The sequence below is a fragment of the Amphiprion ocellaris genome, chromosome 22, assembly GCF_022539595.1.
Source record: "Amphiprion ocellaris isolate individual 3 ecotype Okinawa chromosome 22, ASM2253959v1, whole genome shotgun sequence".
Classification (NCBI taxonomy): Eukaryota; Metazoa; Chordata; class Actinopteri; family Pomacentridae; genus Amphiprion; species Amphiprion ocellaris.
In genome coordinates, this window is record NC_072787.1 from 18,170,904 (window position 1) to 18,190,734 (window position 19,831).

Genomic DNA, 19,831 nt, shown 5'->3' on the forward strand with positions numbered 1-19,831 from the left:
ACAGATGGTGACGTAACCACGAAACGCCGTAGGTCGAGGAAATAATAAACCAAGAACCTGCTGTATATTATGTGTCTACGAGGACAGAGCAGGAATTGGTAAAGAATGATTAGAGTCAAGAGAAAATGCATCATAACAATGTGGGATGTCATCTATCTGTGTCCAGTCCATTAGTAAGTAACCACTGAGTCGTTTTAAAAAAGAAAAGATCATCCAGATTTTCCTTGTGTGCCACTACACTTCCAATTCAGATGAAGAATCAGCTGGTAATATTGTGTTGAAAAAGGCCTGCTTTAACGCTAGCGTGTTAAACATGAAACACTCATAAACACAACGGCACAAAGCATAAACTATGTAGGGAAGGACACACTGATAGAATTATATCTCGTTCAACTGAAAAGCACTACTTCACTTTGTAACATTCTATTATAAAGTAAAACACATTGTTAAAGCACAATGTTTTCTGTGAATGACTTACCAATTTGCTAAAAAATGCTGATCTCTTGACAGCATGGAAAAAAAGATTTTAAAAAAACTGCCACGTCGAACAATTTAGGGTTATTTTACTTATATTCCATGTTTTGTTAAATTACAGCTAATAACTAGTACAATCACAGTAAAAAAAAATTTATGCAATAACCACTAAAAAACCTCTCCAAAAAAACAGGCCAAAACCATAAATAATGTCCACATTAAAAAGTATGTATGTTTATAAATGGCAATATGTTCTTTTTCAGTGTTTGACAGTAAAATAACACAGTTTTTACTGTATTTATATCAGCAATAAATGTTATTTTACAGATATTTGCTGTATAGATTTTTAAAAATCCTTATATTATTATCCTTATTTCAAGATGTTTTATGTTATTTGTACCGTTTTTACAGGTTTTGAAAATTCCGATATTAAATTTCACAGTTTTTTTTTTTGTTTTAGTACTAATTTCCACTGGGGAAATATAAAATACGCGAGGGAATCACTCATACATGACCCTACAAAAATAACAGGCTGTTCATCTTATATCAAAGCAGATAAACATTTTTTTGGTCCATTTCTAAAAAAAAATGTTGTTTTTAGTTTTCACCCTTACAGCTGCATGTACACCACTTTAACAGACCTGCTATTGGTGTTTACAGTTGCTAAGCTACGATCGGTTAAATCTGTGTGAATGGTCTCTTAAGCTGAAGCGCTGCTTTAACTTTAAGCTCTTATATTCTCTTTCAATAGAAGATTAGTTAGTTCTAGATAAGACCAAGCTGTCAAGTGTTTGAGAAAGTTGAGCTAATTTACTTAAAGTTTTTTTTTCTTAATTTGGTCGAGGCTTAATTCCCAACTGGTTTTAGTTGACAGTAATGATCCTTTCTACCTGCAGCTGTGTTGACAATAGCAATATGCCTGACAAGGATAATGTCCATGTTTGCTAAAATGCCAACCAAAATTAATTAAACAAAGTCACCAAATGCTGCTCATACCTAAAAAAAAATAAAGTAAAATCAGTGCAGTATCAGTGAGGATGTTTGCACTGTGGTCTGAGACACAGTAAATGATTCTCAGATTTGCATTAATCACAAGGACAAGAATGATTTTCAAGATGTAATGAGTTTTTGATGAGGGGATATTATGATACTGTAGGTGAAAAGTCACTAGACACCAAATAAAGTGGCCAGGTTCAGAGTGTGATCCGAGTTTGCTAAAACAGAAGCCAATCAGGGAAAGTGATTGAAGGTAATACTTCATTCTATTGTGCAAAAAAGATAAAAGAAGAACCACCACTAAAAATCTCATCCAACACATCCACAGTCCAAAACAGCGAGCAAAACACTGAGGTTTTAATTGTTTTGTTTGAATAGAATCCATACTACTTTTAGACTATTGTGCTCTCAGCAGGCTTTTTTTTTTTTTTTTTTTTTTATCTTGGAGAGAGATAAAACTGCAATTAATTTTGAAAGGGGGGGGGCAGTGAGACAATACATCAAGTCACACATGAGTGGTGGCATGCAGGGATATGTGGGCTGCTGCGGAATAACAGAGGTAGTCAAAGGTAGCATTCATAATTGAAACCCCTGTCACAAGAGACTTAGTGGGCTGGGAGACTCTGATACTGAGACTGACAGTAAAGGGACAAAGAGAAGTGTTCAGAGGGGAGCACAGAGCGAGTCCATGGGTTCAACAGGATGTGTTCGCTCCACACCTGAGTCCACGTAGCATCTGAAAGCCTCTGAAACGCTGTACTTCTCTGGAGCTGCTTGACCAGAGCACAGTGGTGCCGGATTTGGTCGCCATTGGGCTAAAGGTGTAACGTAAAGCAAGTGAGCTCAGCATACCTAGATAGATAGTAGAAACCCACCAACCAGTAGGAGTCACTACTGCTGTGAGAAAGCATGATCCCTCACCAGCTTCCCACCCTTTAATACTAGCAAATGTGGTAAAGTGTGCAAAGAAATCAAGTATTTCTGATTCTGAAAGCTGCAACCACAGCTACAGTTTCAGGCTGAATCCAGGTCTTTGATAAGTGCTTTTTCTCCATATACAATTCAGGCAACCTCAACAAAATTATGTTCTTATACAACTAAACTGCATTCTCCATTATGTTTTGAGGGAAATGTATTGTCTGTCAAATTACGTTTGTATTGTATCACAAATACTGCTCTAATAAACATATCTCAGCCAGCTAAACATATATTAGATGGGAGGGACCCTCTAGAAAATGGAGGGGAACTTGTGAAAGGATAGTATTTTAAGTCAAATTAAGCATTTTTCCTAACTCTGACCAATTCATTTTGGTGCCTAACCTGAACCAAACTTCTAATATGTTAAAGCGTCTAACAAAGCTGATATTTTCGTACACGTAACATGGTAGCTTTGGTGTCTAAAATGAGCCGGAAAACCAAAACCTAAAGTAAACAATGACAAAAAAAAAAAAACCCTGTGTGATATTTACAGTGTCTTGTCCATCACAGGATTGACACCCTGGTCTTTCTCCGTTCTGCCTTCCTGCCTTCAAAAGTGGACTTACTCAGACTTTTTAAACTGGCCGCCTTTCCTACAATGTAACAGGTCACAAATTTATTTCAAACTGAAATTATACTCCAGTTAAAACATAACTGAGAGTGCAGTACAGTTGTATAGAAACGTAATTTTGTGAAGAACTTGCTGCCCACATATGTAGCATAATATCTAAACTGATTTTACTGATAATGATTTCATATGTAGATTTTTTTTGTGGTAATCTGATCAATTGCACCACTCATTTTATGTTTATGTAGATAATACTTCCTAAAATTTTTATTTATTTATTTTTTTTAAAGAAAGCCTTTCTTCTCTTTACCCTCGCCCCAACAAGTCGAGGCAGATGGTCTCCGTCTCTGAACCTGGTTCTGCTGGACTTCTGCTGATAAAAGGGAGTTCTTCCTGGTCACTGTTCTTGCTCGTTGGTAATATTCGGATTTATTGGGTTTTCTGCATAATATTGCAGGTTCTTAAACTTCTTTAAATTACTGAGGAAACTTTGTATAACATTGTAAGTTATTAACCTTAATATTTAATTTAATCAGACAAAATTATAGTCTATGAATAACATTGTAGATTCTAAACCTTTTTTTTCAATTAGTCAGGCACATTTATATAATAAACAATAATATTGTATTTTCATCATTTAAACTTGTTAGGTACATTTATAATACCAATTTTCCATCTCGTTTATTTGTCTTCATTGTTTTAAATGTGTTGTATGAATAACAGCGACTTGATTCTATTACTTTAATTTATTTTCTGCTCATATAGCGATAATTTGTTAATAAATATATGTTTGATTGTGAAGTGAAAACGTAAGACGAATTTCTTTGCTTTTTCTTTCATTATCTTTGTATGAAATGCAAGTTCACTGAACCAAATCATGACAAGAACTTTTAGGAATATATTACATAGTCTGACATACTGACTAATTTGAGTCAGTTCTGGTTAATGTTGTACTTTCTGATTTCTGTATATCTGCACCTTTAGTTGAGGATAAACTGCATGTGCATAGTTGTACCATAAACTGTTAGGAACTCTTGATTTGGTACTCTTATGAAATGGTATGCATTTGTGGCATTTTATGCTGTATCTGCTGTAGTACGTCTGCAAAAAATATACTTAATAGTAGCTGAGTGCACAAAGGACCACACTCCAGCCACAGTTAAACAAGTGTTCACACTAATGTCATCAGTGCACTTCAAATGAATCAAATCTGGCATGTTCTCAAGCGCTGTTGAACCGCTGTTGAATATGGTGTTCCAAGCAAATGCCAGGACACTCAATGAGACCCTGAGCCTGTTGGTTTAATGGCATCCATGCCTGAGAGAGCACAGACAGAGCAAACAAAGCAAGAAGTAAACCAGAACAAGCATCTCCCAGTGAAAAACCAGCCACAACACTATTGGTCAGCTGCGGCGTTGGGTGGATTGGCGGGAGGAGGATGAGTTTGGCCACCCAGGCTGTGCACATTGTGGCAATCAACGCTTTTTTATGGTCACATTTCTGCCATTTTGCCTGCCTGAAAAACACCAAATTAAATTTAGTTTTTGGTATGCAGCCTCTTTAATACTATTTGTGTTAAAACTGGCCCTATGAGAATTCCTCTCAGTTAGTGGGAATGATTCTTGCAGTTTAAATTGAATGAAAACGGGACATATTTCTGATCAGATTGGCTTACATTTACAGGACAACCAATGCCACGTGCCTCCAACTGTACCTTGGTGGACTGGCAGCATACTGAAGCTGCCTGCCTGAGCATACGCCCCGATGATCAGCTACAACTTGTGTAAGTGGAGATATAGATGTAGAACCACAGGAGGCAGTGCGTGATGGGCTAAGGGTCGTATCCCTGTAAATGCACACAGCCACAGCCTCATAAATTCTCATCAGTGTCTTCATTAAACGTTTTTCCCCTGCTGTCACCATGACAACGCCGGCCCAGCGTGCGCCCGCAGGGAGAGGCGTGTGCGTCTGTGTCACCCCAGGGGTTACTTTGGGGGTAACTTGGCACAACAACCCAATACCTCTCCACCACACTCACTATAGGGACGGAGGAGGAGGAGGGGGGATTGTGGAGTGGCAGGCGGCCAGGAGCGCTAGATCTGTTCCACGGCGATCACACTTGACAGGCACTGGCTGTATCTGGACTGGAGGCAAGGACTCTGATTTCTCTCTTTAATTACTGCTAATCGGAAGAGCCGTGGCCCATGCTAATGAAGCCAGACCAATCAGCTGGGGAAGAGTCAGGGGCCTCGCGCTGCACAACAATCCTGTGCACGAACAGAGCTGACACTGGCTGCCCAGCGCCACAGCAGCCTCCCTGTCTGCCTGTCTGTCTGTCTGTCTGTCTGTCTGTCTGTCTGTCCGTCTGTCTCACAGCTCCAGCAGCTTTATAAGAGTAGTCTGCCCCCGAGCCAAACCAAGCAGCACGGCTCGTCGAAAGAAACCTCTGTGAATCCCTAATGAGACTGCTGCCACAGCTGTAGCACGGTATAAGCCGCCTGTTTGCAGCTCACATCTCCCACCGCTTCACACCACAACCTCTGACAACAATACAAAGTATGGCTGATCAGAAATTCTGAAGGCAGAATTAATTACGATTTGTGTCAAGATTTTGATGGCTCTGTAATGTAATAATACATTGACGGCTCATTATTGTAAATGCATATAATCAATCTAGCCTATTTTCACCCACAAACATAATTACACTGTATGGCTTTAAATGAAGCCGTGATGATGTCTTTTTTCTTCCTCTTCAAAGTGAACAATGTAATGAATAGTGAGACATGTGACTGCATGTGTTCATGAAACCGACTTGTGAAGATCCTTTTGCCTTTTGTTGTTTCCAACAATGAGAAGCAATTCCTTCTATTAGTTCTTCATGTTGATAAAAGCTGTGAAAAATGACACATTTATGTGCTTTTTTTTCTCACAATTATAGAGATTAGCCCCAAACTGAGAGACATTTAGTTTGCTCATTTACTTGTCAGGATCAAACGTACATGAATGCAGTTCACAGATAAAACAGTAGGTATTAGATATGAAACAAATGTACATATACTGCAATATGGTATATTTCAAGCTGCATACATGCAACTGTGTCTGATTTTTGTGTAGCAGCTACTGTTCATGATCTTATAATGCTATTCTTGTGCAGGTATCCACCTGTACCACGCCGGGTGTTAGCTACATCTGTGCATTTGCAGCTAACACCTGACATGAGGAGCCTGCTTGTGAATGTAAATAGGCATGTTGGCAACCATGTATACATGAACACGACTGTGATATGTAAAGTGAAATCCCCATCACAGCTGGACTCTTCTCCAGTTCACAGAACACTATCAGCGTCTGATCTTTGCTGCTGTTCTTTTACCTTCACATGCATGCCACATGTGTAATGATTGCATCATGTACGAGGATGAAAGACAGCATATATTACAGCAAACACATTAGAGAAATGTCTTCAGTTTGTGGCTAAAGCGCCCAATTACATTTGGGTATTGATGCTCAGATTAACATTTGTTAGCTGGGATTAAACTGCAGCTACAGAATCAGGTAAAGAAAAAAATCAGGGTTTCCCTTTCTGCAAGTTTCCTTAATAGTTTTAATTTAAATGTAACACATTGTTGCTGCCAAATCAAATGGCGTTATTGCTATGGCATGTACACATAAGATTAAATTTAAAAAGTGAAGGATTAAGGAGAATACACCCCTAATTGTCAATAAATGAATCTTAATAAACCATTGGATTACCTAAAAACTCATTGTAACAAAGCTGTAGGGAAGATTAATGAAGAGTTTGCATCAAGTAGCAAAGAGACACATTGAAAAGTATATTTAACGCATTTTAAATTCAGTGTTTAAGCACGTTTCCACATCAGTCGATCTAAATGGTGAGCACATTATTTATAATTTAAATATTTAATGTCATGTCTAAATATTACCAGGCCATTATAACATTGTATTTTCTAAGCAGCGAACACAACCAGTAGATGCTGTGAAGCCACTTAGCAGCAGAGTGGTCCAGTTTCATTTCATGGTTTATCACCACAGACGGAAAATATTCATACACCCTCTCAAGTCAAGGTCATCATATAAAAGACCATAACAGCTCATCAAGCAATTTAGTTGACCTTGCCATGCAGAAAGTAACTAGCAGTTACAGCAGGATTCACAATTACAGTCAATTAAAGTCAATAAAAGATGATATGACAGTTGATTACGTTTAATTTACTGAGAGCAAAGTGGTTTCCGTATTGTGCTCTTGCTGAGCAATAATTAATCTACTGCTTCACAGCAACCACAAACTCACATTGTGGTGTTTGCTAAAAAGACAGTTACGACTAATTCACATCAAGATGAACAGGACGTGCGTCCTGTCGCTATCAAACAGTCATATACTGTTAATTTAAGCAGCACAGTCTGCCCAGCACTGCTCTTAACTCCTCTTTACTCAAAATATAAGTGCCTTTCTGACAGCTAAACTATAAAATATCTTGGATGAAATGCTCTCAAACAAATGCTACTGGCCACATTTTGTTATGTGATGTTAAAAAGATTACCATGGGCCACTGGTTAGCCTGCAGCAAGGGCTTTTCCTGCTGCTGTCAGTGCGGAGGTGCCAGATGCGCTAGGCAAGTAGCCGCATGATAAATGGCAGAAGGTGAGGCTTTGTGGCCGGGAATGGGAGCACCCTGCCCCTGCATCCCGCTGCCAGTCCCTTGGCATGCAGGTTGTCAGGCCAAATGGCAGCCGCATCCCCCTTCGACGCTGACATTTAAAACCTCTGCCATGCTATCCAGCTGTGGACACCGCAGGCCCTCCCCACCGCCATCGTACCCTGAGCCTCTCCCAGGCACCCGGCCCTCAACCCCGCTGCTGCCGCTGCCAGACACGAGTCGGCCCATTTCCACCAACAGTCAGAGCGTTTGTTCAGACAAGTGTGGCACTGTTTACAATTAAAGTGCAGGACGCGCTCGTGGTGGAGGATGTTATAACTGCAGATCACGGTTTTAAAAGGCTTTAAAAAGCGCAGATTAAATGTGTTTTTAAAAGTTCAGGGAAAGTTAGTTGTACTGTTGGAGTTAAGACACTTTTTCAAAAGTGAAAATGGGTGAAACATTAGGGCTGAACAGTTAATCACAAAGCAAGATTAACAAAATCCCAGTATTGTCAAGTGTAATATCCAAATCCCAGAGCTGCAAATTTTTATGTAAGATGTATCACAAAATACCATTATATCTGAAAGATCCTGATGCTATGGCGTTGTCCCCATCGATAAATGATGCTGATTTGGTACAGACTGCAGCAGAAATCACATCACATGTATACATATTTGCTGCTATTTGGAAGTATATGAAGAATGGAAAAATTTATTTATTTTTTTTTTAAATCTGTTTTCTTGTTTTGGTAAATAAAGACAATATCTAGTAAAAGTACAGGAAAAAAAGCATTAATTGACATGTGCTGATTGGAAACAAACACACCATAAAACAAAACAAAAAACAAGCCAAACTTACATAACGTCCACATCAAACATCTGTATTTTTGCACATAGTAATTTGTTCTTTTACAAGTCTTAAATTAGCCAAAAAATATAATTAATTTATAAATATTTGCTGTTTTTTAATAACTTCTGAATGGTGCAGCCTTCCACTATCTTTAAATGATTTTTCCGATCTGATTTTCAGTGTAGCAACAGTAAATATAATGAGACTGAAGCACAAACTAGTGAAGCAAGTGTTTTTTCAGCAAACTAACCCTTCAATAGTAAACATCAGGTTTTTGTGTCAGCATGTCAAATCTCAAGGGCCTCTCTCTCTCCCTGTAGACTCTCTATTTTCTTCTGACATTTAACAAACAAAGGGAGAAATCCACTGTAGAGGAGGCTGATTTTTAAATTCCTCCGCTGACAGAACTTTCAACAATCGAACATGCAAAGCAACTACACAACAGGACATGGTGCATTTTGAAAAGCATGCAATCAACTGCCAAAACTGTTATCTGTGGCTGCTAACACGATAGGCTAATGTGTAGTCGATTAAATAATTGGTCAGTCGACATTAACATGATTTGACAGCTGTAATTTTCGTAATTTTCAAGCTGAATGCCATATGATCCCTAATTCTAGCTTCTCAACTCTGAGAACTTTATGCTCATATATGATAGTGATAGTTTGGGTGAAGAAAACAAGCTATTTAGACAGAAGTTTTCTGATATTTTACTGACAAAAGAAAACTGTTGATCAAGAAAATTATAGCCGAATCAATTAATGAAGAAAATATTCATTAGTATTAATCCATACAAGGATTGACTGTACTATTTATAATAGTGCAACAGTTTTCATTAGAGCATTTTTTTGCTTTAATTTGATCTAAACCTCCATAATACCTCCAAGGCCAGCTCAGCCTTGAGATTTTTCCTCTAAGAAGAGATGAGTACTCCACAAAGGGGGGAAAAACATTCTCCTTTAATACGTTGCAAAATGTGGAAGAATTGCCCTTCAACAGGCTGAGTAAAAATACCACTGCCAACTATACACAGTAAGCATACCTCTCTTTAACAAAGGCAGCGCAGCATAAAAGAAGCAAAAGGTAGGAGAGTAAACACTTTACATTCTGACACTCATTAAAAACAGACAAGTCCACCCTTACCCGAGGGGAGAGCACACGTCACGATATAGAGAGAGGCAAATACCAAACTGCATGGCATGGTATCAAAGGCATTTCTGCAGTCCAAAGGTCAGGTGATGGTAAAAGGTTGCTGAGAAACGGAGCTGCTGGATGGGCTTTCATCAGTGGGAGGCAGCTGGAGTCTCCAAAGAGGCAGTGTTACTCAGGGCTGCAGGCACAGTGGGGCTGCTCCAATATGACATTTCACATCCAGATCTGCCACAGTAATGGCATTTTAGCCACTTTTAAAACAGCCAGATTGGCCTTCCTGCACTGTTGAAATTTTTATAGGCGGCAATTTTTTTTATTGTTTGGGTTTATTACAGCGTCTGAGGGAGATTGGATAGGTTGTCAACGTGGAAAAGGCAATCGAGGGCCAATGTGGAATTGATTGGCTGATACAAATGCACATACCATACAACACAGCGATGGGCAGAGCATACACCCAGCGGTGCAGCCAAGCCACTCTCATTTCCCTTTGAGGAGCCACATTCATGCTTAAATGAGAATAAAAGATCTCGAAATTAACATAAAAATATATTTTTCGCATCTTGTGATTCTCGCGGCTTGAAAAACCAACATGGGAAAATATGTTTTGAAGTAAGCCATATGCCCATGCCGTTACAGGATCAATTTGTACAACTGTTGTCACAGTTATTTATTTATTTCAGCCCGCGTGTCTCTTCTCTCTGGTAGGAAATGGTCAGCGTAGTTTTCCTTTGAAGTCTGAAATTATTTGTCCCATTCGCTCGGAGGAATTGCAATCGCTGGTGGCTGCACATGATATTTGTTGTTAAGTTGAATATACTACAATATTCAGGCTTTGTTAGATTAAAGGAGAGAAAAATGCACTGATATTGCCTGATAACCATGCGCACGACATCAAAAAAAAATATCATGAAATAAATATTCATGTGAAAAAGCGTTGCGCCAAAACAAAATGCAAATTCAAAGTGATCATCCCTGAACCTGAACTTATTGGATCCCATCGAGTGCATTAAGGGCGACTGTTCAGATGCAGTCTTTGTTGCACAAATTTCAACTGTATTGTATCTTTAAATAAGAATAACGCGTGTTGCTATAGGAAACCAAAGTACAGCATAAAAAATGTCACAATAAAAGAAGGGAGAATCAACATAAGGATTCAGACAAGACTGCAGCCATGTGAGGTGCTGCATGTCAAGCTCATTGCTAATGTTGGCAGGCTAACATGCTAGCACTGACAATGCTAACATGTCAGTTGCACAGTGTTAACCACGTTCACTCTCTTGATTTAGCATGCTAACAACTGTTAATTAGCATATCTGACTCTAATGGAATTGTGGCTAGTTTTGCAGGTTGCTATGGGATCATTAAATGGCTCCATTTTGCGTCTGTATGTAAGTTTGTAGACATTTTGTGCTAATCTATTAATCTTGTAAACATGGAGATATTTCAGTCTGGATCAAAGTGGTGGACTGACTCTAAAAACATGCTGCTATTACTATTAAAACCACACTACATAACAGAAAGAAGCACACAAATTGAGTTCCAGGTGTTACAGATATATGCAAAAATGTGCAAAGATGTTTCTACAAAGATAATAAGTCAGGGATTCAGCAAAAACTTTCTTGCTAAATGTAAAATCTAAAATTCTGTGTAAAACAAGCTGAATTTGAAATTACACATTCAAGCTGGCACAGGATATTGGAAAGAAAGCCTTCAAATCCATTGTGAGAGGTCATCATTACATGTGACCTTTCACTGAAATGAATTTCGCCTCTGTGCCTCTGCTCTTTGTCATTTGATTAGAAATATAATATGGCATTCTCCCATTGTTCTTCTAGATTGACATGACAAGATTGTGGCCCAATTTTGATCTCACTTGCGTCTGATTGTAGACTAGAAATAAAATGGAACACAAAACGTAGGTACAAATAAACATCCATCTCTGAAGTGTGCAGAAAACAGGAAATAGGGCACACTTAAGCCCTGTGAATACCACTTACAGTACATGACAGACACTGCAGCCACACAAATAATAATACTGTACATTTGCACATGCAACACATACAAACAAAGTGCAGAGACTCCCCGTCTGCCATATATGATTTACATTTAGTGGTTGAATAATCAGTTGACATGCAGCTCTGGGATTTCTGTGCTTAATGAGTGCCTCTTCACATAAGCAGTTTGCTGGAGTTATCTCGAACATGAGACCGCTGTCAAAATGTCAATGAATCTCAATTTAACTACCAACTTAATCACATGGGGACCATCTCACGCAGGCGGCTGGATGATGTGGAGACGCATCTTTTGTATGGGTTATTTGGAAATATTGGCACGAAGGAAACAGGAAACTGGGAAAACATTATTAAAATGTTTTTACATGCCATTATTCAGTAATGGTAACTATTCCGAGAAATTCTAATTAAGCAGGTGTATTAGGGAATATTTAACTCTGGTAAAGAAAATGTTGATATGGAGCCTGTCTAGGTGGATGTTTGATGTCTCAGCTGTCAGAATGGTTAAACACTTGCTATCTTTTTAATTGTTTGATATTTAACCTATAGGAAAGCTTCTGCTCACTCCTGCTTCTTCATTAACAGAGGACGTTAGTAGTCATTAAGGCCCTAATTGACTGAGAGATATTTAAGCTCAGTTTAAAGCATAACCTCACAAGATTTAAAGGTCATTCACTCAATTTTTCACAACACTAGAAGCTACTATTTTCAAGTTTTAGATTCGTTGTTTTGGCCTTACAGGAATGTAGAATATTTTGTGTCTTTTTCCCTCCAGAGAACATCTAACCAACATGCCCCTCCCTTTTGAAACTATTTTTCGGACCCTCCCTTTTATTCCCTCGCCTCTCCACTCAATGCTCCCTACTGGTACCAGTCATGCTGCGTCTATGGCCGTCAGCGGAAGAAACCCTTTTGCTCGGTGCCCGGTTGCTGTCTCCAGCTTGGGGCGCAACTCAGAAGAAGAAGAAGAAGAAGAAGATATGAGGAGGCAGGGCGGGTAGGAGGTGGCAGTAAGGGATGGATGGTCGCAGGGCTTTAGGGCTGTAAGGAACAACGATACTGGAGGAGCCAACGCGTGGTACGATCTGCCACAGTTTATTTTCAACACTTAGAGTACTAAGTGTCCAGTAATAACACGGATATGTTCTCCACGTATGGTTTTGCTGCGGTACGAACATAGACAGCGAGCAGGTTAAAGCCAGACTACATCAACCATGAATTTCTTTCCACTTCGCCTCTTTTTTCCTCCCTTTTTTCACACGTCTCCAGACTCATAAATTGCTGTGAGGAAAGCTCCATTTGCCTGTTGGGTTGCTCCCACTTGGGAAACAGCTTTTAATATGAAAGATACTCAGAAAATACATTGTTTCTGCCCCCCACACACCTACAGTGCATTAAAAAAACTAAAGTAGTAATTTTTCCATTGTTTTTTTTTCTCTTTAGGAAGCCAACTTCCCTCCGATCTATAATGGAGTAGATATTGCTCAGCCTATTGATTGATCTCTCCTTCCCCCCACTTTGACATTTGCTTATCCTCGTCCGCATCTACTGCTATTGACGTTCGCGCTATCTGGACATCTTCCTAAGCTGTTTTGTCATTTGTCACCTCTTAAATAAAAACAGAGGAGGGGGGGAGTTGTCAGTGATAAGACTTAATGATACCAACCACTGTGATGGTTTTATACAAGCTGAGTGGAAAAAATAAATACTAAAGGCAAAAAAAATGTGCAGCACTGCTTAATTTCTAGCTTCACACCTCTTATGGATCCACAGAGCAATTTTACCCAGCATATTTCTATTTCTGCCACTAATAAGCAGACTAAAGGACACCCTCTCTGCAACCTCTAGCATGCATTCACTCATAACTGTGGTCAATTTAGTGCGAATTTACTGAAAGCAGGCTTTTGTTTGACACCTTTTAAACTAATGTATTTGAAGAGCCCACTCCAAACGCTCTCCTGTCAAAAGCTACTATTTTCCCCCAACTTACCCTCAACTCTCCACTTCTTGGATACAAACTGGTGAGATCAACACATCCACATTAGAGCTGTTGCTAATAAAACACCCTCTGAGTGAGATTTCAGGATTTATAGTTTGCCAGCTCACTATTTGTAGTACAGTAAATGCCGTGCTTCCTGAACATGCATTTCTACAAACACAGTCTGGCGCAGATTTTCTCCCCATGAGGTGGAAGGCAGATTCTTCCTTTCCTCCCTCCCTCTTTGCATCCATCCCTCCCTCCCTCCCTCACCCTGGCTCCTGCAGAGAGGCTATTATTGCAGCTAATTATCTACAAATAGGCCCAATATGACAAACATGGTCCTGTACCGGTGGTGGATAAGCGCAGGAATCAGTGTGAGCGGGAATAAATGAATTAAAAGGAGGCAAAAAGAGACAAGACAGGACAAAAGTCACAGTGAAGAAAAAAAGAAAACACATGAGTCAGAGATAATTGAGAAGGACGCGATGAAGACACAATGTGGAATGAGATGAGAGAAAATGTGGAGCTAAAAAAGATATAAGTGGGAGGCAGATGGCCAAAGAAAGGCAGTGACACCATAGAAGGGACTAACACAGGAAAATGATCTTGTCTATGCAGTGTGTGACGGTTGTTGCTATTGGCAACTGTTCTGCAATGCATAGGCCACATCCACTTAGCTCCCAGCATGCCTCATGATCAGGGCAGCTCAGGGGTCTAAGGCTGTCTGTCTCATTTCCATCGAGAAACTCATTTACCAGGCAAGTATGGAGGGCTATGACGCATCAATGGGTGCTTGATTAGATCCTTACCTTTGATACATATGAATATTTATCAGTGTTGAATAAATACACATTTACTCTCCTTTCATCTGGATCATTCAGAGAGTCCTCCTGCTCTCCTCTTAATTTTTTCCAATGAATATGTCACAGGAGCATCAGGGCTCCCTACAAAGTGACAGCACTCAAGATAATCTGGTTATTGTCGCTCGGAGGCGGCGATCAACACTCATTTTAGGTTTCACAAAATGCATCGGGCCTTTGTCTTGTTGTTTTTTATTTTACCATGGTGACAACAGCTCTTAGACACCTAAAGGAAATGAATGAGGGGGACAGTAATCACAGCAGCGCACTTAAAAGGCTATGTGTTTGGAATTCATTGCTGCACAAGATTAGTGTTTGGCTGCACAACTGAAGCTGCAGGTGTGATACGGATGCCAAGACAAGTTGAAATCACAGAGTTATTCCTGTTTCAAACACAAAAGATGCATACAATTACAAGCGCACCTACTCTCACTCCTTTTTTTAACCGCACAGGGCTGAATAACGGATATTTTTAGTGAGTTTTACTTACATCACTCACTCCGGCCTCCACTATCTTCAGGCCCGTCTCCTTCTCCAGCTGCTGCTTCTGTTGGACTGCACGGGGAGACAAGAGCAGAGGAGGTGTTGAGAATGAGCAGTGGATGACAAAGTAGCAGATTTTTCAGTTCCTGAGGCAGAACAAGTGGTCAGTGAAACTGAGAATGATGCAGTGGATGTATCAGCCTGAGTCAGATGTCAAACTGGTCATAGAAAATGTCCAGCCTACACACACACACACACACACACACACACACACACACACACACACACACACATACACACATACATACACACACACACACACACACACACACACTCAGAAACAGAAGATATTCGTCAATAGGAAAGGCAAGACATTTTATAGGCTGAGCAGTGTATAGTAGTCTGTGGTGGCTCTTTTGAAGAAATGGTGGTTAATAGGACTATGATATGTAACAAGACAGTCTACAGCTGCACTAGGGAGTTTGTGAGAATATGCTTGAGAAAAATGATGCTCTGTGCAAAATGCTAACAGTTGCAATGCTAACACATCAATATTTATTTAATTGGAATTATGATTGATGCAAGAGAGTTCATGTTCAGTTTTGCAGCTCTAGATGAACTTATCGAACTTGATTTAACTGTATTTCCATTAGTAAGTGTGGTTATGTTACAGGTGAAGGTGGGAACAACCGGCTAGTTTCATAGAGATATGTGGCTTCAGGAGGATATGGCGTCGCTAGATTTTGGTTTTCAGTCATAGATGGATGTGCCCCCATTTATTACTGAGAAAAAAATGAAAAGAAATTTGAGCCTTTTTGCAACTTGTGTAATGTTGTCTTCACTAGCGACAATCTCTACAGGCTTAAGAAACTCCTCACTAATCACAGTTCTCACCATTTTTGGGGTATTTGCTTGCATTTTTTAGCATCATACTTTGTGACCGCTTAATGCAGAAGTGCAGTAAATGAGGCTTAAAAACTTTAATGCTATTGATCTAATAATGGAACAAAGTGGTGCACTGTAAAACATCATGTTGTCAAATCAGCTCACCTTTTTTAGTTTACTAAATGATCTTTTTTTGTTTTTACTATTTTTTAGTTAACTGAACTTAAAATATCTCATTTTTATTTTCAGATTACTTTAGCTTAACTTGAAATTCTATTAAAATAAATGATTAATTGAATGAATGGATACCTGAGACCTCCCTCACGTCATGAAGTAATTTTTTTTAAACAAATACAACTAGCACATGAACAGACATTCCATATGCACATTGTTAGAGCGCTAAAGCTCTCTGGAGACTCTTGTTTACTGTAGTTTGAGAAAACAGATTATTGAGTTTCTGAAATACATGTTAAATGAAGTTATGGTTGTTTCTTTTCATAATAACCCAAACTGTTCCTATCATGACAAAAGTTAGTAATAAATTCAGTTTAATTTATCTCACTGTAATTGGGAGCAGCATCACAAATTAACTTTGTACTGACTCTGGTAAAAATAAAATAAAATTAAATTTTAAAAAAAAGCTTCAACGGCTGCTGCAGTAAGTTCTCAATAGTAAATGAAGAAGAAACTCTTTAAACTTAGAAAATATAAAAGAAAACTAAGTCTGAATGTCTGTATTCACTCTGTGTGGGATTAAAGGATATCTCTCAATATCTTAAGTTTATTGAACTTGTTTTCTCAAGGTCACAACTCAATTAGTTATACACTTTCACAACTCATAAGATGAATTTGAACTAAGTATTCAACCAAGGTGCAGTAAATTCCCATTTTAAATTCAACAGGGGAACTTACATTTCTAAGCTGAATGAACCTAAATGATTTACACTGTGAGCAGATAATATCATCCAAGAGCCACACATGGTTAAAAGCATAAAAACAAAAAAGTTTACCGGTAAAAATGTACCGTTATCCTGAGACACATTGAGCGAGACTTACTGAAGATTACCAGAAAGCAGATGAAGTGCTTGTAGATTCACAGCACACAATAACTTGAGCTCCTGCCTTTGTTCTTGCAGTAATTAATACACCACCCGAGTTTGATCCTCAGATCTACTGATCTAATCAAATATGGCATGCTATTTCCAAAGCTTTGTTCACGAAGGATATTCTCATGCAAATCAAACTAAAGCGAGGCAATGTTAAATATCCATCGCTCAAGATCACACATTTTGCCGACTTTTTTCCTCCTCCCTGTTCCTAATGTCCCTTCCTCACTTTGATGGAAACATTTATTGGAAAACAAAATCAAAGGGGCCTTAATAGATTATGCCAAATTATAAAGTGAAAGGAAAAAAATGGAGCATAATTTTAATTGACTATGTTAGCATGTGAATGTGACTGGTAATGGGGAAAAGGGAAAAGAGTGAGAGTTAAAGGGAGGAAGAGAAAGAGAGCAGGTCCTTTAAATCCCATTTCCCCAGATGAAGGCTATGCAAATGACCCTGAAGAGCTGAACCCCACCTCACACTCCAAATTCGGCAAGGGCCTGTTTAATTAGTATTTTAATCTATCCCAGTGATTCCACTCAGTCCACAATGTATGCAGAATTCTATCTAATTAAGCACGCTACTTTTAGGATAATCATCCATCGCCCTCGCTCTTCCTCTGTCGCCTTTTCTCTTTCTGGTTATTAAGGATCCTGCAAACACTGATCATCCTATCATCTCATCAATGTGGCAGTGGAGGAGACATCTTATATTTTAGGTGTCAGCCAGGGGTTTCTGACGGATGGCTAAAAGGAACATAGAGAAAGAGCTGGAAAGGTCAAATACACATTCAAAGTCTCTAAAGAAGAGTGCCACATAAAAGAAGAAGACAGAGGAAAAAAAGAAAAAAAAATCTCCTGCCATTAGTGAGAGGAGGAAAGTCTTCAACTGGCATGTCTCCAAGATGAAGCTCATTTTCATTTCATGTTGCCACCCCTGTATTTAGTCACAGACATATTGGCTCTCCGTAGATGGCTCCAGTACCTGCTCGGTCCTGGTGCTGTTTAGGAGGGGGGTAATGAGCGAGGTAATTGGGCCCAGCTGGGTGAGGGCGTAGGTGGCGGGGGGAGCCGAGGCTTCTTAAAGGTCACGCAACGTTTTGGTCCTAATGAGACCCCTCTGGGGTCGCAACACATCATGAGTCAAACTACGAAAGATTAACCAGGAATCAACACTTAGACGCGTCGCAGCGGCTGCAGCTCAGGTTTGACTGACAAGCTGACATTAATCGTCTTATGGCGAAACCAAAGAAGCCTGAAGGTCAGTATTTACTTGTGAATCAAAGCTAAAAACTCTCCAATCAAGCTGAGAGGAAGGACAGTCCCACAACAGCCACTTTAAATGTAAATACAATGTACTTGCCAAGCTCATTAGCTGGCGACTGGATGGATCGTGGCTGCACAGAGGATCCAGCCAATGGATTGCTTGTTCTCCCCCTGACTGTACAGATAACAGCCTACAGCATCTCTTTTTGGTCACCCCTTATATTACCCTCTCACTGGAGCTCACTTCTCTGTCTCTTTTTCCTCGTAGACACACACACAGATTTTGTAGGCTTCAAATTAGCCACCAAATACTCCTGACAGACTGTGGAAAAGAGATGTCAGGTCTCATTTCAGAGAGCCTCCTCCAGCCGTTTTAATAGGCATTGTCTGAGTCTATCTAGTCTGATTTCTAATATCGAGATCTGATCCCTGCTGCTCATTTGATCTTTTTGGTTTCCAAGTCATATTGAGCCAAATCATCTGATGTTCAGCAGGTGGAGAAAAAAGAAGTGCAGTAAAGCCAAAAGGGGTTTTCATGTGTGTTCAAATGTGCCCCATTTTCATGTGCTTTTCATTGAAATTACACTCAAGGGGAACAGTTTTAATGGATAATTTAAAAACGAGAACTGTCTGGGACGAACTGAAATCAATCTAAGAGGAGGTGACTATTTTGTGAAATAGCAGCTGCAAACTATCAAAGTTGTAATTTTCTTTTAATCTTCATAAAATCAAACCCTATTTTGGCTACAATTAATAGCCTGTCTGTTTAGCATTTGCCAGTGTATTTATCTTCTCTAAATACCTTCTATTTACAGTTTGTTTTTTTTAAATTTTCAATAGCGGATCCTTTTTTTAACAAAGGGAGCTGATACAGTGAGGTTTATCCATTAGGTAACCAACTTTACTTGACATGAAGTCACATCACAGTTGCAGTTATCATTCACTGCATGTTGGTTTGGCTACACTGAAAACTGACACGCTAGTTGCTCATGGTGTATTAAACGTCTCTCTTGTTAACAGCAGTAACCACACTTGTCACTAAATCAAGCAGGACTGCATTCTTTACAACTCTAACTTTAAATTAGCTGTTTAAAGTGGCTCCTTTACATGCAATGCTGCTTTATCTACCATAAATTGATTACAGCTGCTAAGCATTTCAGCCTCCATTGCCTGAATTATTTGAGTTATTGCCAAAGGACATTTTTCTACTTTGAAAAATTGCACTTGTGTTATCAAATATTACAAATGCAAGGGAACGCGCTTTGATTTGATCGCCGTACACTTCAGCCAGGTGAACATGACGAACAGAGAAATACTTCAAAAACTCATCAAGGACTTGTTGAAGAGGAGGAAAAGGCCATTTCAATCATCAGTCTAAAGGATGATGGAGAATATTGCTGGCTTTCCTTGACATGCACACTAATGAAGGAAAATATAGAGGAAGAAAAAAAACAGCCAAGTACACATTTAAGCTTGATTTTATACGACCTTAAAACTGCTCTGCAGCATATGCTCTCAACAAAAATTATCTAGTGGCGACATATAATTTGATTAAAATGTTGCT

At 39.2% G+C, this 19,831-nt stretch overlaps 1 protein-coding gene across 1 annotated transcript in view; it reads right to left on the reverse strand.

Moving 5' to 3' along the window:
* ptprn2 (protein tyrosine phosphatase receptor type N2) overlaps window positions 1-19,831 on the reverse strand; it is a 137,148-nt gene that overhangs the window by 36,771 nt on the left and 80,546 nt on the right. The window contains exon 11 of the mRNA XM_023297648.3: window positions 15,019-15,083. Coding sequence (XP_023153416.2) covers window positions 15,019-15,083 — 65 coding nt within the window. The remainder of the gene's footprint in view (window positions 1-15,018; window positions 15,084-19,831) is intronic.